This window comes from Camelus bactrianus, chromosome 9 (genome assembly GCF_048773025.1).
Source record: "Camelus bactrianus isolate YW-2024 breed Bactrian camel chromosome 9, ASM4877302v1, whole genome shotgun sequence".
Classification (NCBI taxonomy): domain Eukaryota; kingdom Metazoa; phylum Chordata; class Mammalia; order Artiodactyla; family Camelidae; genus Camelus; species Camelus bactrianus.
In genome coordinates, this window is record NC_133547.1 from 13269655 (window position 1) to 13287175 (window position 17521).

The following is a 17521-nucleotide window of genomic DNA, read 5'->3' on the forward strand; positions in this document are numbered from 1 at the left end:
TGTGCGGGTGATCCATATTGCTATATTTGTAGATTATTATTTCTCGCTGGTCTTACTGTGTTGTATCAGTGTATTGTCATTTACGTAGCCATTCTTCTGTTGATGCACACTTGGATTCTTTTCAGTTTGAGCATATTAAAAATGATGTTGCTATGTTGTAGATTTTTTTTAAATTGGGGGCTATATTGTTGACTTTTAAAGAATACCTTTTCCTTTTTGAAAAGTATTGAACTCTTATTTCAGAAATTTCAAGAAAAACACATCTTTGCTTAGAATTTTATTAGCAGGTTACTATTTTATCAACCTGCTGCTGTGCCTGAAAAGTTACTAATATGCTTTGTAGGAAGTACCCAAATGGCACTGGCTATGAAGACTTTAGGGAGAATATAGAAAAGAGTATAAAGGAACAAAACAAGTTGAGTATTTGTGACATAAATGTGTGTAGATAAACTCAAATGGGGATAAATAAGTAGATCCCTTCACTACCTTGATTGTGAAAGCAGAGCTCACTCAACTAGGCAAAGCAGAAAATGAGCTGAAGTGGAGATATCTGCACACGAAAGTAGAGTAATTGGAGAGAGAAAGATAGCAGTTGGAAGGATGATCAGGTGTAAAGAAAATTTTCCATTTACATATTTGATTGAGATAGCCTAGATGTGCTTTTGTTTCCCATTTCTATAGGAAGTGATAAAAAAGAATATTTAATAAGGTATAAGATTAGAGGCAAGGCAACGTACACATTTTTACTGTTAACTAATTATGGGAATTTAATAAACAGTTTACTACACTGGGTTTGTTATTCAGTGATAAGTGAAAGATTGTTTCTGTCTTTGGTGAAGTTTAATGTAAGAAAATAAAGAGACGAAAATTAAGGAATATATAACAACAGAAGTTGAAAAGTGTTCAGAAGCAAGGAAGATGTTACTGGGGTAGAAAATAAATGATATAAATTAGATGAAGTCAGCGCAGTTAGTTTTTCTGATTTTTATCATGATACATAAAGATGAAAGGAACCCAACCATTTGGAGAACCCAGGTCAGCATACCTGGGAGATTAAATAACCAGTAAAAAGCTCTAAGAAATGAAAAGATTGTAACATATTCTGGGAGCTGAAAGGAGGTGACTGTGACTGGGGCAAAGGGGACAGTGGCTTGAGATGATATCTTTTGGTAAACAAATGTCATGTTATTCATAATAAGGTCTTTGTACTTTATTCTTTTTTTAAAAATTTTTTCAAAATTATTTTCATTGAAGTATAGTCAGCGTACAATGTTGTGTCAATTTCTGGTGTACAGCATAATGTTTCAGTCACACAAATAACATACATATATCCTTTTCATATTCTTTTTCATTATAGGTTACAAGATACTGAATATAATTCCTTGTGCTATACAGTAAAAGCTTCTTTATCTAACATTATCTAACGTCTTTATGTAACTTTTCTTTATCTAACTTTCTCTAACTTTGATCTGCTTCCAAATTAATCTGATTTTAACTTATTTTCTCCATTCCTCTTAGCTTTTAAAAAATTTATGTGATTATTTTAGAGCTTTTTAGCACATTTAGTTTACTTCATCTGGGCTGTATTTTCTATATTTTTTCCTATTATAATGTTTTTATTTGCTTATTTGTTTACTTTTTCTAGAATAAGAAAATAGCATATACTTATCTTACTTTCTTTCAGATTTGGAATCCAGATACGACACTAAAAAGTTATCACAAGTAAAGGATATTTGTGAAATGAATTTATCTCAGTGGGAGATAATGGAAAGAATTAGAAGTTGTGGCCTTGAAGACTCCTTTTTCAGGGAAGATTGTGAATATAAAATGTTTGAGGGACAAGAGGGTCTTCAAGAGGCATATTTTAGGCAAGTGAAAAAAACCACCTCTGAAAAAATACCCCAGAACAGAAAATACACATCTCTTACCCTCAACCAGAGAATTCACAATAGAGACAAACCCTATGAATGTGGTGATTGTGGGAAGGCCTTTAGAGTACGCCAACAACTTACTTTCCATCAGAGGATTCACACTGGTGAGAAACCCTATGAATGTAAGGAATGTGGAAAAGCCTTTAGACAGTGTGCCCACCTTAGTCGACATCAGAGAATTCATGTTTGTGACAAACTCCTTGAATGTAAAAGATGCGGAAAGATCTTTACATGTGTTGCAGATCTTCGTGTACATCAGAGAACTCATGTTGGTGAGAAGCCCTATGACTGTAAGGAATGTGGGAAGGCCTTTAAAGTGCGAGGACAACTTAATCTTCATCAAAGGATTCATACTGGCGAGAAACCCTACGAATGTAAAGAATGTGGGAAGACCTTTAGACAATATGCTCATCTTTGTCGACATCAAAGACTTAATATTGCTGAGAAAAGCTATGAATGTAAGGAATGTGGGCAGGCCTTTCTGTGTAGTACAGGCCTTAGAGTGCATCACAAACTTCACACTGGTGAAAAACCCTATGACTGTAAGGAATGTGGGAAGGCTTTTAGAGTGCGGCAGCAACTTACTCTTCATCAGAGAACTCATACTGGTGAGAAACCCTATGATTGTAAGGAATGTGGGAAGACCTTTAGTCGTGCCTACCATCTGACTCTCCATCAGAGAATTCATACTGGTGAGAAACCTTATGAATGTAAGGAATGTCAGAAGTTCTTTCGTCGTTACTCAGAGCTTATTTCCCATCAGGGCATTCATATTGGAGAGAAACCTTATGATTGTAAGGAGTGTGGGAAGGCCTTCAGACTGTTCTCACAACTTACTCAACATCAGAGTATTCATTTTGGTGAGAAACCTTATAAGTGTAAGGAATGTGAGAAGACTTTTAGACTGCTCTCCCAACTTACTCAACATCAGAGTATTCATACTGGTGAGAAACCCTATGACTGTAAGGAATGTGGAAAGGCCTTTAGACTTCATTCATCACTTACTCAACATCAGAGAATTCATTCTGGTGAGAAACCATACAAATGTAAGGAATGTAAGAAGGCATTTAGACAACATTCACATCTTACTTACCATCAGCGAGTTCATAATGTAACTAAATAATTATAAGAAAGCCATCCATCATGAATTTTGTGTTAAGGATCATTAGAAAATAGATTCTGGAGGAAAAGTGTTTGATTGTAGGGATCCCTTTTGCTTCATGCTTAGAATTAAAATGAGAGATTTTATTTAAAAGAACATGTTAACTTAATACATAGAAATCTTTCGTCACCACTCAAATCATGTTAAACTTTAGGAAATTCCTTCTTCAGAGAAACTCTTAAAGGAGTGAATGTGGAAAAGCTTTTGATCCTAACCTATTATCACTTCTTTTTTCATCTGTACAGTATACCTATGGAGGCTGCCAAGGCACCAGCTCATTCTGGAAATTGATAGATAAAAGGAAAGAAAAGTCAGTTAGCCTGCATTTCCTTCCATTTCAAGGCAACTAGAAGTTGATGAGTTAAAGTTCTTTATTAGAGAATTTTCCAACATATAATGACCTAATGAATCTAGGCATGATTCTCTGTAGAGTTGTTAAGACCATTAGGTGAGGTTGATACAAACTTCTTAGTGAACAGATCAGGTTGACAACATCTGAACCCACTGATTAATTTTAATCTCATAAAAAATAAGACAAAACATTTTGTGCCTCCTAAAAAGATACAATAAGACAACATTGCCTAAAAATATTGAACCTGAACCTAATTATCTATCAAGATCTAACTCCCAGTTTGGAGAAAATGCAGTAAACAGGAACAAATTACGTGGCACAACAAGAAGCAGACAAATCTAAATTGTGGGTAATTCTACAAGAATAATGACCTAATTTCTCAACCAATAAAATGGCACTGGAAAAAGGGGAGATGGAACTCTTAGATATTAAAAGAGTTTGAAGAGATATATCAATCAAATGCAATGAATGAGTGGTTTTTTAGACCACAAATTGAACAAACATAAGACGTTTTTATAACAATTGGGGAAATGGGAATATTGACAGTATTAGATAATATTAAGAAATTATGTTCTTGTAAGATGTGATAATAGCATTGTGTTTATGTAAAAGTGTCTTAGAGGTGAATTAGGAAGTTTATACACATAAGATGGTATGTCTAGAACTACCTTTAAAATGCTCGTGTAAAAGAAGTGTGGATGGATAACTTGTTCATCAGAATCATGGTAAGATAAGCCTTGGGTACATGGTTTTTGCTTGTTTATTTTGTTTTTGCTGTTTTCATGTATTTGACATTTTCCATAATGTTTTCTTAAAGATAAAATATGAAATTACAACCAGCTTGAAGTGAATGGTTTTTATAAATGGCTGCATATCAGAACATATGGACTTTGCCAAAGCTCTGCACACAGGGATATTAAGTGTGCTATAATGTATTTGGGAAATTAAGGTTGAAAATCCAGATTTTATCTAGTTCACCTATTGCTACATCTGTGTAGTGCTTGTCCCATATTACTTCATATATTTAAAGAGTAAAAAGAGCAGTTACAACAATTTATTGAAATTAATGGAATTAATATCATATTGTCTAATAAGGTAGATGGGAGCAACATGTAGAGCTCTTGAGAACCTGAATTGTGGCTAGTATAAATTAAAATGGTGTTTTATACATGTAAAGTATACATGAGGTTTTGAATACTTCGTTCTGAAGAAAGAATATAACATCTCAGTTTCTCTGCTGTGGCGGGAAGCTGGAATATTCAGTGGGTTGTATTACTGCATAATACAGACCCAATTTAAATGTGTGTCTGCTCCTAAGTAGCATGTTTACATACTGAGGTCTCCTCGGTTCTACCCTGACTCATGCTGGATTATTTTTTTTCCTTCTCTCCGTAAAATGTAGCCCATGTGTACAGCTGAGTAGTTTTCTCAGACTGTTTTTAGCCTGTGGATGTTTAAAGATCCAAAGGCCCTTTTTCACTTTGTAATGTTTCTGTCCCATTAAATTCAAGCTTGCGGCACTTCAAGGAGTACAGTTCTCTTAAACACTGTATTTTCTATTATCTTTATTTTATTAGGGTTCATGTAATTAGACAGAAGGTCAATGGGCTGTTCTCTGTATTGGGTACCCTGTGAGGCTACTGTGGAAAAATGACTTTAAAATTCTTAGAAGCCCTGCTGTTTCACAGAAAGGATGAAAGTTGGCTTCATCTTTACGTTGAGGCTGCATTTTCATGACAGCACCATACGTTTGATTTTTCCTCCCTGAGCTCTCAGGCCCTTTATAACTTTGAGAACCCTTTGCTACCTATAAAAACTGTCATGAACCCTCTCTATTTCCTTGAAATTCTACTTAAAATATGCATCAGTTGATACAATGAGTATGATGTGATTTTTTAAATACACTTAATATGATGGATTACCTTTATGGATTTTCAAATATTGACTAAGCTTTGCATCACTGGGATAAACTCCATTTGTAGTGTATACTTGAAAATATATATTTTAGTGGGTTTGCTGTGACTTACTAATTTGTTGAGGATTTTTGCATCTATATTCATGAAAGTCTACAGTTTTGTTGTATTCTTTTGTCTCATTTTGGTGTCAGATTGATGGTGGTCTCATAACATGAGTTTGGAAGTGTTGCCTCCTTTTGATTACTGGAAAAGGTAGTGTAGAATTGGTGTTAATTATTCTTCAAGTGTTTGGTAGAATTTTCCAGTAATACCATTTAGGCCTTGCAATGGAGTGAATGTGTCTCCTCAAAGTTCATGTGTTGGCATCCTAACCCCCAATGTGATGGTATTAGGAGATGGGGCCTCTCAGAGGTAACTAGGTCATGAGGGTGGAGCCCTCCTGAATGGGATTAGTGCCCTTATAAAAGGGACTGCAGAGCGTTCTCTCACCCTCTTCTGCCATGTGAGTATATAACAAGAAAATGGCAGTCTTTAATCTGGAAGGTGTTTCTCACCAGAAACTGACCACTCTGGCACCTTAACGTCAGACTTTCAGCCTCTAACCTTGTGAGAAATAAATTTGTCTATAAGCCACCCAGTCTATGGTACTGTGATATAGAGCTGATTAAGACAAATTGGTACCAGAAGTGGGGTGCTAATGTAACAAATATCTAAAAATGAGGAAGCAGCTTTGGAGCTGAATAGTGAGTGGATAAAGGCTGAAAAACTTTTTACATGCATGCAAAAAATATGAATGTTAAGGCTCATTCTGGTGAAATCTCAGAGAAGAGGAGAGCTGAAGAAAAAAACTTCAATCTTCTTAGAGGATAAGTAATTATGAATGGCAGTAAAGACCAGTCTGATGTGGAAATGAGGAACATGTTAATGGAAACTGAAGGAAAGGTCATTCTTTTTATAAAGTGGCAAAGAACTTTGTTAAATTGTGTTTGTGTTTTAGTCTTTTGTGGAAAGTAGAACTTCTGAGCAATGAAATTGAGGGTGTAGCTTGGCTCCTTCTGGCTGATTATAATAAAATGCAAGAAGTGTGAAATGACTTAAGGTAAATGACTTACAATGACAGCATTAATTGGGAAAGAATAGGATTCTATAAATTGGCATGGGGACATGTGGGAAGACTCCTATGAAGCTGGAGACATTGAGCTCCTAAGTTCAGAGTCTTTACCAATGGAAGTGGCATCCCTACACAGTGGCTTCAGCATTTCCACCTCCACCTGAGGAGATTAACCCTGCACTGCCTGAAGAAACCATGAAGACCTCTCCTGAAGCAGTTACCATGCAGAACAATGCTGATTCTCCTCAGAAACCATGCCCACCACCCCTCTTTATTTCTGAGCCTGTGGAGGTGTGCTACACTCCAAAAGAACTACTTGATTTTCTAATTTATACAGACAAAAATCCAGGGAATAAGTATGGGAATGGATACTAAGGATGTAGGATAATGATGAAAGGAACATGTTTGGAAATTTGGTGACAATGAAATCTGGGGAAGAGATGTGTGGATAGACCACTCTGAGAAATTTTTGAAGATATTTGTGTCCTGTATAAATACTCACTAAAGGGTGATCTCAGTGGAGGATTTTAATAATTGAGTGGATAAGATGTTCTATTCTGTGGATAACAGTTTCTTTCCCCAGCCATCCCCGTTAATACCCAAAGTGGTCATGGTGAAAAAGATGGACTTTATGCATAAGCTCAGCAACATGGACTTCCACTCACTAGGGCTCACCTGACTGGCCACTGCTGTGTGCTCATTCTGCCAGCACCAGAGAAACACTGAACCCCCAGTATAACAGCATTCCCCGAGGGGTGTTCAACCAGATACCTGGTGGCAGGTTGATTAAATTGAATAACTTCCATCATGGAAAGAGCAGCATTTTGTCCTAACTAGAATAGAGACTTACTCTGGATATGGATTGGCCCTCCCTCCATGCAATGCTTCTGCCAAAACTACCACCCATGGACTAACATAATGCCTTATCCACTGTCATGGTACTCCACACAGCATTGCTTCTGATCAAGGAACTCACTTCACAGTAAAATAAGTGCAGCAATGGGCCCATGCTCATGGAGTTCACTGGTCTTACCATGCTTCCCACCATCCTGAAGCAGCTGGCTTGACAGAGTGATGGGATGACCTTTTGAAGACTCGGTTACACAATCAGCTGTTGGCAATACCTTGCAGGCTGAGGCTATGTTCTCCAGAAGGCTGCATATGCGCTGAATCAGCACCCAATATATGGCAATTTCTCCAATTGCCAGGATTCATGGATACAGGAGTCAAGGAGTGGTGTAAGACAACAGAAAATTGTGTTGACCCTTGAACAGTTTGGGAATTAGGGGTGCCAGCACCCCATGCAGTCGAAAATCTGCATACAACTTTACAGTCGGCCCTCCATAACTGCGTTTCCACATCCATGGATTCAACTAGACTTGGATTGTGTAGTACTCATAGTGTTTATTGAAAAAAATCCATGCATAAGTGGACCCTCACAGTTCAAGCCCATTCAAGGGTCAACTGTATATATATACACATAGGTTTCTGCCTCTAGTTCCTGCTCAGCTATGAAAACCTTTGTAATTTCCTAAAAGATAAGAGCACTAGCAGCATATCTTATTCTAATATTTGGTCTTTGACCTGGCTCCTGACAAAGGGCTTTTGAAACCCTTGTAGTTTCCTGGGTGATAGGGGTATCTTCTGTTCTAATAGGGCAACTCTAGGTGGGCTCCTTGATGGTTCCTGGATGAGGGCTGGTCTCTGAAAGACTAAGGCATGATCAGAACCTTGAAATTTTCAGCCCTGCCCACCCTTCTCAAGAGAAGGGAGAAGGATTGGAAGTGGAATTAATGATCCATCTTGCCTCCATGATGAAGCCTCCATAAAAATTCCAAAAGTACAGGATTCGAGAATTTCAAAGTTGGTGAACACATCCACACCGGAAGGGTGACATATAAATTCCATGAGGACAGAAGCTCCTGTGTTTGGGGTTCTCCCAGGTCTCACCCTATGTGTCTTCATTTGGCTGTTCATCTGTATCCTTTATCATATTCTACAGCAAACAGGTAAATGCAAGTGCTTCCCTGAGTTCCATGAACTGCTCTAGCAGATTACTTGAACCTGAGGAAGGAGGCATGGGAACCATGAGTTTGTAGCCAAATTCAAAATAGAAGCTGTAAACGTGGAGACCTACTACTTGAAATTGGCATCTGAAGTGGGGAGTAGTCTTGGGGACTGAGCCCTTAACCTGTGTGTCTGATACTATTTCTAGGCAAATGGTGTTAGAACTGAGTTGAATTGTAGGACACCCAGCTGGTGTTGCACAGGATTACTTGGTGGGGGTGCAGGGTCCCCACACACACATTTGGTGAGCAGAAGTCTCAGAGGACACACATGGAAGAAGCACCCAGGGAAAAACTAGGTTTTCCTTTACAGCTGGAAATGGGAGTGGTATCACTGTTACCCCTAGTGACCCACTATCAAAATTTATGCTTCTTGTTCCCATGACTTTATGCCCTGCTGGGTTAGAGGTCTTGGTTCCAGAGGGAAGACTTCTTCCACCAGGTGACACAACAATGATTCCAGTGAACTGGAACTTCAGGCTCCCACCTGCCACTTTGGCCTCACACCTCTGAATCAACGGGCAAAGAAGAGTTTACAGCGTTGGTTCGGTGACTGATCCTGACTACCAAGGAGAAACTGGACTACTGTTCCACAGTGGAGGTAAGGAAGAGTACGTCTGGAATACAGGCGATCACAGAGCATCTCTTATTACCTGTGACTAAGGTCAGTGGAAAACAGCTCAATCCAGGCAGGACTACTAAAGACCCAGACCTTTCAGGAATGAAAATCTGGTAAAGAAGCACGATCAAGTGACTAGTTATAGAAATAAGGGCTGTAATTGTCATAAGTATGCCTCCTAATTTTGTTATGAATGTGTGTTTATCCTGGACTTCTTTTCTTTCTTGTTTCCTTATCATGTAACTTTACATCCAAGTCTTCAAGGATTGACTTCATACCATAGTATCTAGTATTGTTAATTTTACATCATAGTATTTAGGTTATAGGGTACCTAGGAGAAAAGTAAAAGATCACCCAAGTACTTTTCATCCTCTTCTGGGGAAAAAGTGAGTTGTACCCAGGAGAGCTGTATCATATTAGGTGAAATTATGGCCTTGTTATTGTTTTTGTTTGGAGATTAAGTATGATTTATGGAGAACACTATTGAGTGCCAAACTGACATGGGGTGGATATGTGATAGTTAAATTTTTGTGTCAACTTGAGTGGATCAGAGGACGCCCAGATATCTGGCTAAACATTATTTCTGGGTATGTCTGTGAGGGTGTTTCTGAATGAGATTAGCATCTGAGTCAGTGGACTCTGTAAAGCAAGTTGCCCTCTCCAATGTGGGTGGGCATTATCCAGTCCATTGAGGGCCTGAATAGAACAAATAGAGGGAGGAGAAATTCTCACCTCATCTGTTTTTGTACCCATTGCTTGAGCTGGGACATCTCACCTCATCTCCTCCTGTCCTCAGATTGGGATCTACATCATTGGCTCCACTGATTCTCAGGTCTCTGGACTCTGAATTATACCACTGGCTTTTCTGCATCTCCATTTTGCACATGGCAGATCAGGGGATTTCTCAGCCTCCATAATCACATAAGGCAAGGCCTCATTACAAATCTCCTTTTATATCCTATTGGTACTGTTTTTCTCTGAAAAACCCTGACTATATACAGGCCTGGAGATGTCTTCTTCTGAAGGTTGTAATTTATGGATTTAATTACTTTAACAAGTATCAGACTATTCATCTTGGATGAGTTTTTGTAGTTAAAAATCCATGTCAAAAAAAATCCATGTCAGATAATTCCAATATCTGTATCAACTTCCTGTTGACATCTGTTATTTCTTTGTCATTTGCTTTGAGATTTCCCCAAGTTTTTGATGTGTGTGTGTATATAATTATTGTGTCCTCAATATTTTGGGTTTTATATTATGACTCTGTGGTTCCCATTTAAATCAAGTTCCTAGTTACTGCAAGGTGAGGATGGTAGACAGGCTTCATGTACACAGAGCATCTGAAGTTGTCCACCAGCTGGGAGGAAAACATAGGCAGGTTATTCCTGGGGTATCTTGGTAGTCAGGACTCTGCTCAAAACACACAGCCTGAGCAGATTTCCAGATACAGTGTGATGGAGCTGCCTTATTGCTGGCACAGGATGATGACAGTTTTAGCTCTCTGGCACATCTTCCACAAATGCTAGCCAGCATCTGTTTACCTCAGAAAGTGCAAAAGGTCTTTATCTTGTATGCTGTGATTCTTTTTGGCTAGGAATGGAAACTGAGAATTTAAATTTTATCAGAATACAAGTAAGATCTCTAAACTAGCATAACCCAATATTGTAGTGATGGGAAGCAAAAATTGTGGTAAGATACAAGAATATCTAGGCTGACTTCCTTCCACTCTTGGTTCCTGAACCCATCTGTATATATAAGTTTACTGGAGAAATAGTACAATGTACTCATCTCTGGTTTAAGGTAAATACGTTTTACAGGACAGTGTCCCCAACATTACATGATATTCCTCTTAGCTGATAACATAATGGATTCTTCAATAGGTCTTTCCACCGTTGTATAGTGTCAGTTAATTCTGGAGATGTGTACCTAAACCTAGTGAATCCATGGTATTAGCTCTTGATTCATTTCTTCTGCTGTATAATGAGTTCCATAGTCAAAATCAGTGCTGAGTGTGATAATATGGTGATGAACAGCACATTCAGTATTGTGGAATTATATCCAGGTAAGGCAGACCCATTTCAAGAATAAGTGCCCAGTCCACTTCTTTGAGGGCTGTTTTTATGTGGTATAGAATTCTGGTCTGACATTTATTTCAGATGATGAAAAGATCACTTCATTATTATGGCTTTAGTTTTGTTATTTTGGAGAGGCAGCTCTCAGTTTTGTTACTTCTCACTACTTTTTGTCATTTCCATTTTCTTTGATTTTCAGCAGAATTTTCTGTGTATTTATTCTTCTTGGGCTTTTGAGAGCTTCTTTGAACCATGGCCTGATGGATTTAGTTTGGGGAATTTTCCAGCTAATATCTTTTCAAATATTATTCTGCCCCATTCTCTATTTTTTTCTTCTGGGGCTTCAATTGTATGTTTTCAAAATCTGTTCATTGTATTTTACTTAGCCCTAAGTTATTATCACCATTTTAAAATAAGATGATGAAACTGTCCCCCAAAACTAACTTGTCCAAGAGCATGATGGTTAGTTATTGTGATAGCTGAGATTCACATCTAGGAAGTTTGACAAAGCCCATTTAAAAAGTATGACTGAATATCACCTCCCACTGTCAAGCATTTTTTTTTCAAGCATTTTTTTAATGCCTTCCATCTCAGTAATTCATCAGGAATAATTGTTCTTAACAGGTTTGTGGGCTATGCCATCATTATTGATTACCTTATTGGTGATCAATATATCACCTTATTGTGATCATAATTTATTTACCTTTTATTAGGTATTTGTTTCTAACTTTTGCTTATTATACATTATTTCTTGATATATATCCATGTGCACATATCATTGTACATTTTATAGCTCTTTCCCAATGATTGAATACATTGAATTTCTCCATAAATATCAGATATTTATTAATTACAATATGCCAGGCCCTGTGCTAGGGTTTGGAGATTAGCATTAAAAATATAGTTGTTATCCTTTGGATCTTTATAATTAAGCAGGAAAAATGTAATCCTTAAAAGAATAAATCTAAAGCAGGGGGTGATAAAGGCCTCTAGAAGAAGTCAGATGATGTACCTCTGAAGATGTAGATGGAAGGCATGCTAGCAAGCTCCAAATTGTTTTAAAGCCATGGGACCTCTGGAAATGAATGAATTCATGCAGTAAGCTACATGTCTTTTACAATTTTTATTACACTGATGTTAGACACAAAGTGAGATTATTAGGATAAGATGTTTCAACAGCTTTTGAAGAACATTATGGCTAGAAGTTCAGGAAGACATGAAGGAAAACAGCAATGAGACTTAACTGATACATTCATCACTCAGGAACTGCTAGCCATACTTTTCTAAGCAGTAATGCAATGTACGTAGTTACCCTTAGAGAACATAGATTTGTTCAGGTAGGTATTGGGAACACAAATGATTAAAGAAAAGTCATTCAGCATAAACACACTAGCTCTTATAATATAAGAGTATCTTTATCTTTTCTACAAAACTGAGAGAAAGATATACTATCCTATGACCCTCAATGCCACCTCTAAGTATATATCCAAGGATAAAAGTAATATTCTGTTCTGTTTATTATTTATGTTTATTGCTATTTCTTATGTACAGACATATTTTCCACAATTGTTTGCTTATACGTGTACATTGGCTGCTCAGGTCCTTTACCTGTTTTTGCTGTTATTGTCTTTAATATGCCTCTTGTCAATATGAATACACTTGTATACTATGAAACATTAACACTATCTCGTTGCAAAAATTTTCACTGTTTCTTTTGATCTTGAATCTTAGTTTAGATCAAAGCTTTTACTAACTATACAGTTATATCCTTGGAAATTACCTTTATTTCTGATCTTAAATTTATGAGACATATACAACTTTCATAGCTCTTTGCTTCTAATGTTATGACTAATTTGCTGGTAGATTTGATATGTAATTTTCTATCATCCCAATTTGTGGAGGGGTGTAATTAACTGAGGCTCTAATGTGACCTTTTTAATCAACTTTTTACACTGTACTAGTTAGTGAATAATTCTTCCTCCATCATTGTTTCCTACTGCCTTTTCCAAAATATGTATGTACATATATATTTATATGTTCATAAATATATACATGTACACATTATAGTATGTAGACACAGGAAAATGCATAAAATACCACACTATTATAATTACTATTGCTATTTTAATATCCTTTAATATATGACAGTATTAAATCTTTCTAAACACTTTTAACACTTGCTTTTTATAAATTTTTCTAAAAACTGAGAAGATACACAGAAGCACAATGAAAAAACTCAAGATCATCCATATATGCCTATTTGCCAAAGGAATTCTGTTAAACTGCAACAAGAGGTTTCATTATAATCTAGGCAGCCAGCATGCTTAAAGGGAAAAATAAAAATGGACGTTTTTTATAATATTGAGTCTTCCATCATTAATACTAGTTTCTCTCTTTAAGCAGGTGTTCATCTGTGTCTTGTTAAGTCTTTACACTTTTAGATAAAGAGCTTGCTATTCCTTGCTTGGTTAATCCATAGATAGTAGATAAGTTATAAATTTTGTTGATTTCATGATTGGGACTATTTGATTACACTGTCTATTAATCATTACTAGTATCCAAGAAAGGTATTGATTTTTGCATGAAGATAGCAACCATGATGAAAAATATTTTTTGAAGTTTTCCAGGAAATTGTCTTATTTACTAAGATGACCAGGTTGTTTGAAAATGATAGTTTATACCTCCTACCCATTTTTTACATTCAAATTTTATTTATTGCTTTGACTCAGAGTGCCAGTATAATCTGAATGGTAGAAGAATTATTTTCTTCTCTTGGTTCTTGATTTAATGGGAGTGTTTCTAATGTTCCTCTTTAAGTATGATGTTTGCTATAGGTTTATGGTTACCTTAAATGAAAACAAAACTCCAAAACCTTTAATTAAGGAATTCTGTGAAATCCCCACTAAAGCCATCTAGCCTTCTCCTGAGTAAGAACCATGACACTCTTACTACTTTCTGATCCCCCTTTCCTCATCTCTATATTCTATTTTAATATCATGTAGAATTTTATTTCCAAACTGTTACTTGGCATTTTTATAATCAGTGCTAGTTTAGGCATTATTTTTTTTAAGCAGTCTTTTTTTTGGGGGGGTGGGGGTGGGAGAGGTAATTAGGTTTATTTATTTATTTATTTTCAGAGGAGGTACTAGGGATCAAACCCAGGACCTTGTGCATGCTAAGCATGCAAGCTACCGCTTGAACTATACCCTCCCCGCCCCAGTCATCTTTTATTGGGTGTTAATTCTCTATTAGGATCTGAGGGGTCCCAAGCAAAGAAGGTCATGGTCAGTGATGGAGTGCACCCTCCACATGGGGCCCTCTTCACTGGTACTTGCATAGCCACTCACACTTGAGTTACCTGTCCTAAAAGCAGTAGCTGAAAAGCAGGTAAATCACCAGCCCCATAGAAACTCCAGGTGCTAAGTTTTTTTTTACATTGACATACTTCTTGTAATGCAGGCAGTAACCTCTTTGAAATGCTTCACCAGTGCCTTTAAGGGTGAAATCCTGCATCAGTATACAGTGTGGCAGCTCCCTTATTTTGACATCCATGAGTTTCTTCTTCACTGGAGGATGAGCCATCTTGGTGCCCAAGGTGTCATCTGCGTGCGCTGCGAGGACTGCTGGGTAGGGAGCATATGCCCCTCCCCACTCAGACAATTTTTAAAAACCAATTTATCACTATATGATATCACTTATATGTGGAATCTAAAAAAAGGACACATCCTAACTTATTTCAAAACAGAAACAGACTCACAGACATAGAAAACAAACCTATGGTTACCAGAGGGGAAGGTGGTGCAAAGAGAGAAACTAGGAATTTGAGACTTGAAGATACTAACTACTATATATAAAATAGATAAACAACAAATTTATACTGTGTAGCACAGAAAACTATATTCAGTATCTTGTAGTAATCTATAATGAAACAGAATATGAAAAGGAATATATGTATACTTATGACTGAAACATTATGCTGTACACCAGAAATTGATGCCTCATGGTAAACTGACTATAATAAAAAAACCTATTTAACAACTCTTGTTTATGTCACCTCATTTCTGTTGTTTTGTTATTTTGTCTTTTTGTTGAATTACAGCTTCCAGGAATACATTCAGAGAGGCTTTCTGAAGTAGGTAATTTATTTTACTGACGCTTAAATTTGGCGCATCTGGAAGTATAAGTACAAAATTGCTTTCTTATCTCTGAATTTGAAGAGTTACTCCGCTCTCTTCTTACATGAGTATAATTGTGAAAGTACATATAATGTTAATCGATTTCTTATTCCTATGTAAGTAAACTTTTACAAATCTTTCTCGAAACTTTCAGTGTTTTATCTTTTTATTTTTGGAAATTTTGCTAAAATGTGCCTAAGTGTAGATATTTTTAACTTAATTTTTTCAAAGACATCATGTTTAGGACCACAGTTGTTTTATGTACCATTGAAAAGGAAAGAAAACATCGAATTAAACTATGACATGTCACTGTTATAAAGATGCATTTCAGTTTCATAGACGTTAAAATGAAAAATATGTCATAGTATTAGTTAAAATGAAAAATATGTCATAGTTAAATAGATTTTTATTAACTTCGTGGGCCTCTTTTAAATTGAGGGCTTACATCATTCTTTATTTTGAGGTAATTTTCATTGATTACTACTTCAAACATTCTCTCTCCTCAATTATCTGTTGCCTTCTGGGACATATTAAATGGATGGTGGAAAATCGATACCATCTTTTATGTCAAGTTTTGTTCCATACTGCATCTCTGTCATATTAGGTTTCTTCTGGACTGTATTGCAATTTAATCTTCTGGCTTTCTAATTCATAATTCAGCTGTGTACATTCCCCTTTTCAGCCCATTTATTGAAGTTTTTTTTTTTTTTTTACTTTTAAATTTTGAAATAGTTATAGATATACAGGGAGTTGCAAAGATAGTACAAAGATAGTACTGATTATACTTCAATCAGTATCTATCAATGGTTACATCTTATGTAATTATGGTACAATATCAAACCATGGAATTAGACATTGAGACAACATGTATATATAGTTGTGTCATTTTATCATGTACATAGATTCATGTAATCACCACTGCAGACAAGATACAGAACTATTTCACCCCACAAAGATCTTTCTCATGCTACCCCTTTATAAATCACACCTGCACCCCTCTCCACCATCCCTAATCCCTGGAAACCATTCACCTATTTCACATCTCTGTAATTTTGTCATTTCAAGGATGTTATATAAATGGAATTGTACAGTATGTGACCTTTTGAGGTTGGCTTTCAGAACTCAGCATAATATTCTTGAGATCTATCTAAATTGTTAACTTGTATCCATAGTTCATTCCTTTTTTTAATGCTAAGTGTTATTACAGGGTATGGAGGACCATTTTTGTTGTTTCCATTTTTGATTACTACAGATAAAGCTGCTGTGAACAATTACGGAACAACTCTATGTGGGCTAAATCCTTCATTTCTCTGGGATGTCCAGGAGTACAACTGCTGAGTTAAATGGTAAGTTTTCATTTGTTTTTAAAGAACTGCCAAACTATTTTTCCAGAGTGGCTGTACCATTTTACATTCCCACCAGGAATATATAAGAGATTGAGTTTCTCCACATCCTTGCCAGAATTTATGGTATTGTTATTTTTTAGATTTTCTGATAGGCACGTGGTGGTTTCTCATCATAGTTTCATGTTTGCTTTTTGCTAATGGCTGTGACATTGAATATCACTTCATGCACTTATTTGCCATCCATAAACTCTCTGGGGTTTTTTTTGGGGGGGGTGGGCAGGGAGATAATTAGGCTTATTTGTCTTAATGGAGGTACTGGGGATTGAACCCAGGACCTCATACATGCTAAGCAGGCACCCTAACCACTGGACTATAACCTCTTCCGTAAATTCTCTTTGGTGAAATACCTCTTCATGCCTTTTGTCCATTTTCTAAATATACTGTTTATTTGTTTTTAAAAATCTTTTTGAGTTTTGGGTGCTTTATATATTTATGGGTCCTTCTGTTGGATTATCTGGGTTTGTTGGAGTTCTGGTTGGTATGCAAATTTTTCTCCCAATCTATAGCTTGTCTTTTCATCTACTTAACAAGGTTTTAGCGGAGCAGTTTTGTATTTTGATGAAGTCCAATCATCCATTATTTCTTTTATGATCATGCTTTTGGTGTTATGTGTACTGTCATGTTGCTACCAGTAAATAGATCAGAAGTATCTTCTCATGTTTTATCTTCTAAAAATTTGACACTTTTACAGTTTACAGTTTAAGCCTATTA

General features: G+C 36.4%; 1 protein-coding gene across 3 annotated transcripts in view; it reads left to right on the plus strand.

Moving 5' to 3' along the window:
• Positions 1-15269, plus strand: part of LOC105075662 (uncharacterized) — a 29623-nt gene extending 14354 nt beyond the window's left edge. The window contains exons 6-7 of one of the 3 annotated variants that reach the window (XR_012509364.1): positions 1685-9139; positions 14689-15269. Coding sequence is in view for 1 of the 3 variants with exons in the window: in XM_010963559.3 (XP_010961861.1) it covers positions 1685-3054 (1370 nt within the window). In the remaining 2 variants the exon portion in view is untranslated. Of the gene's footprint in view, positions 1-1684 lie in introns of all 3 variants that reach the window. The other 2 variants (XR_012509363.1, XM_010963559.3) reach the window with 2 other exon arrangements.
• The last annotated feature ends 2252 nt before the right edge of the window (positions 15270-17521 follow it).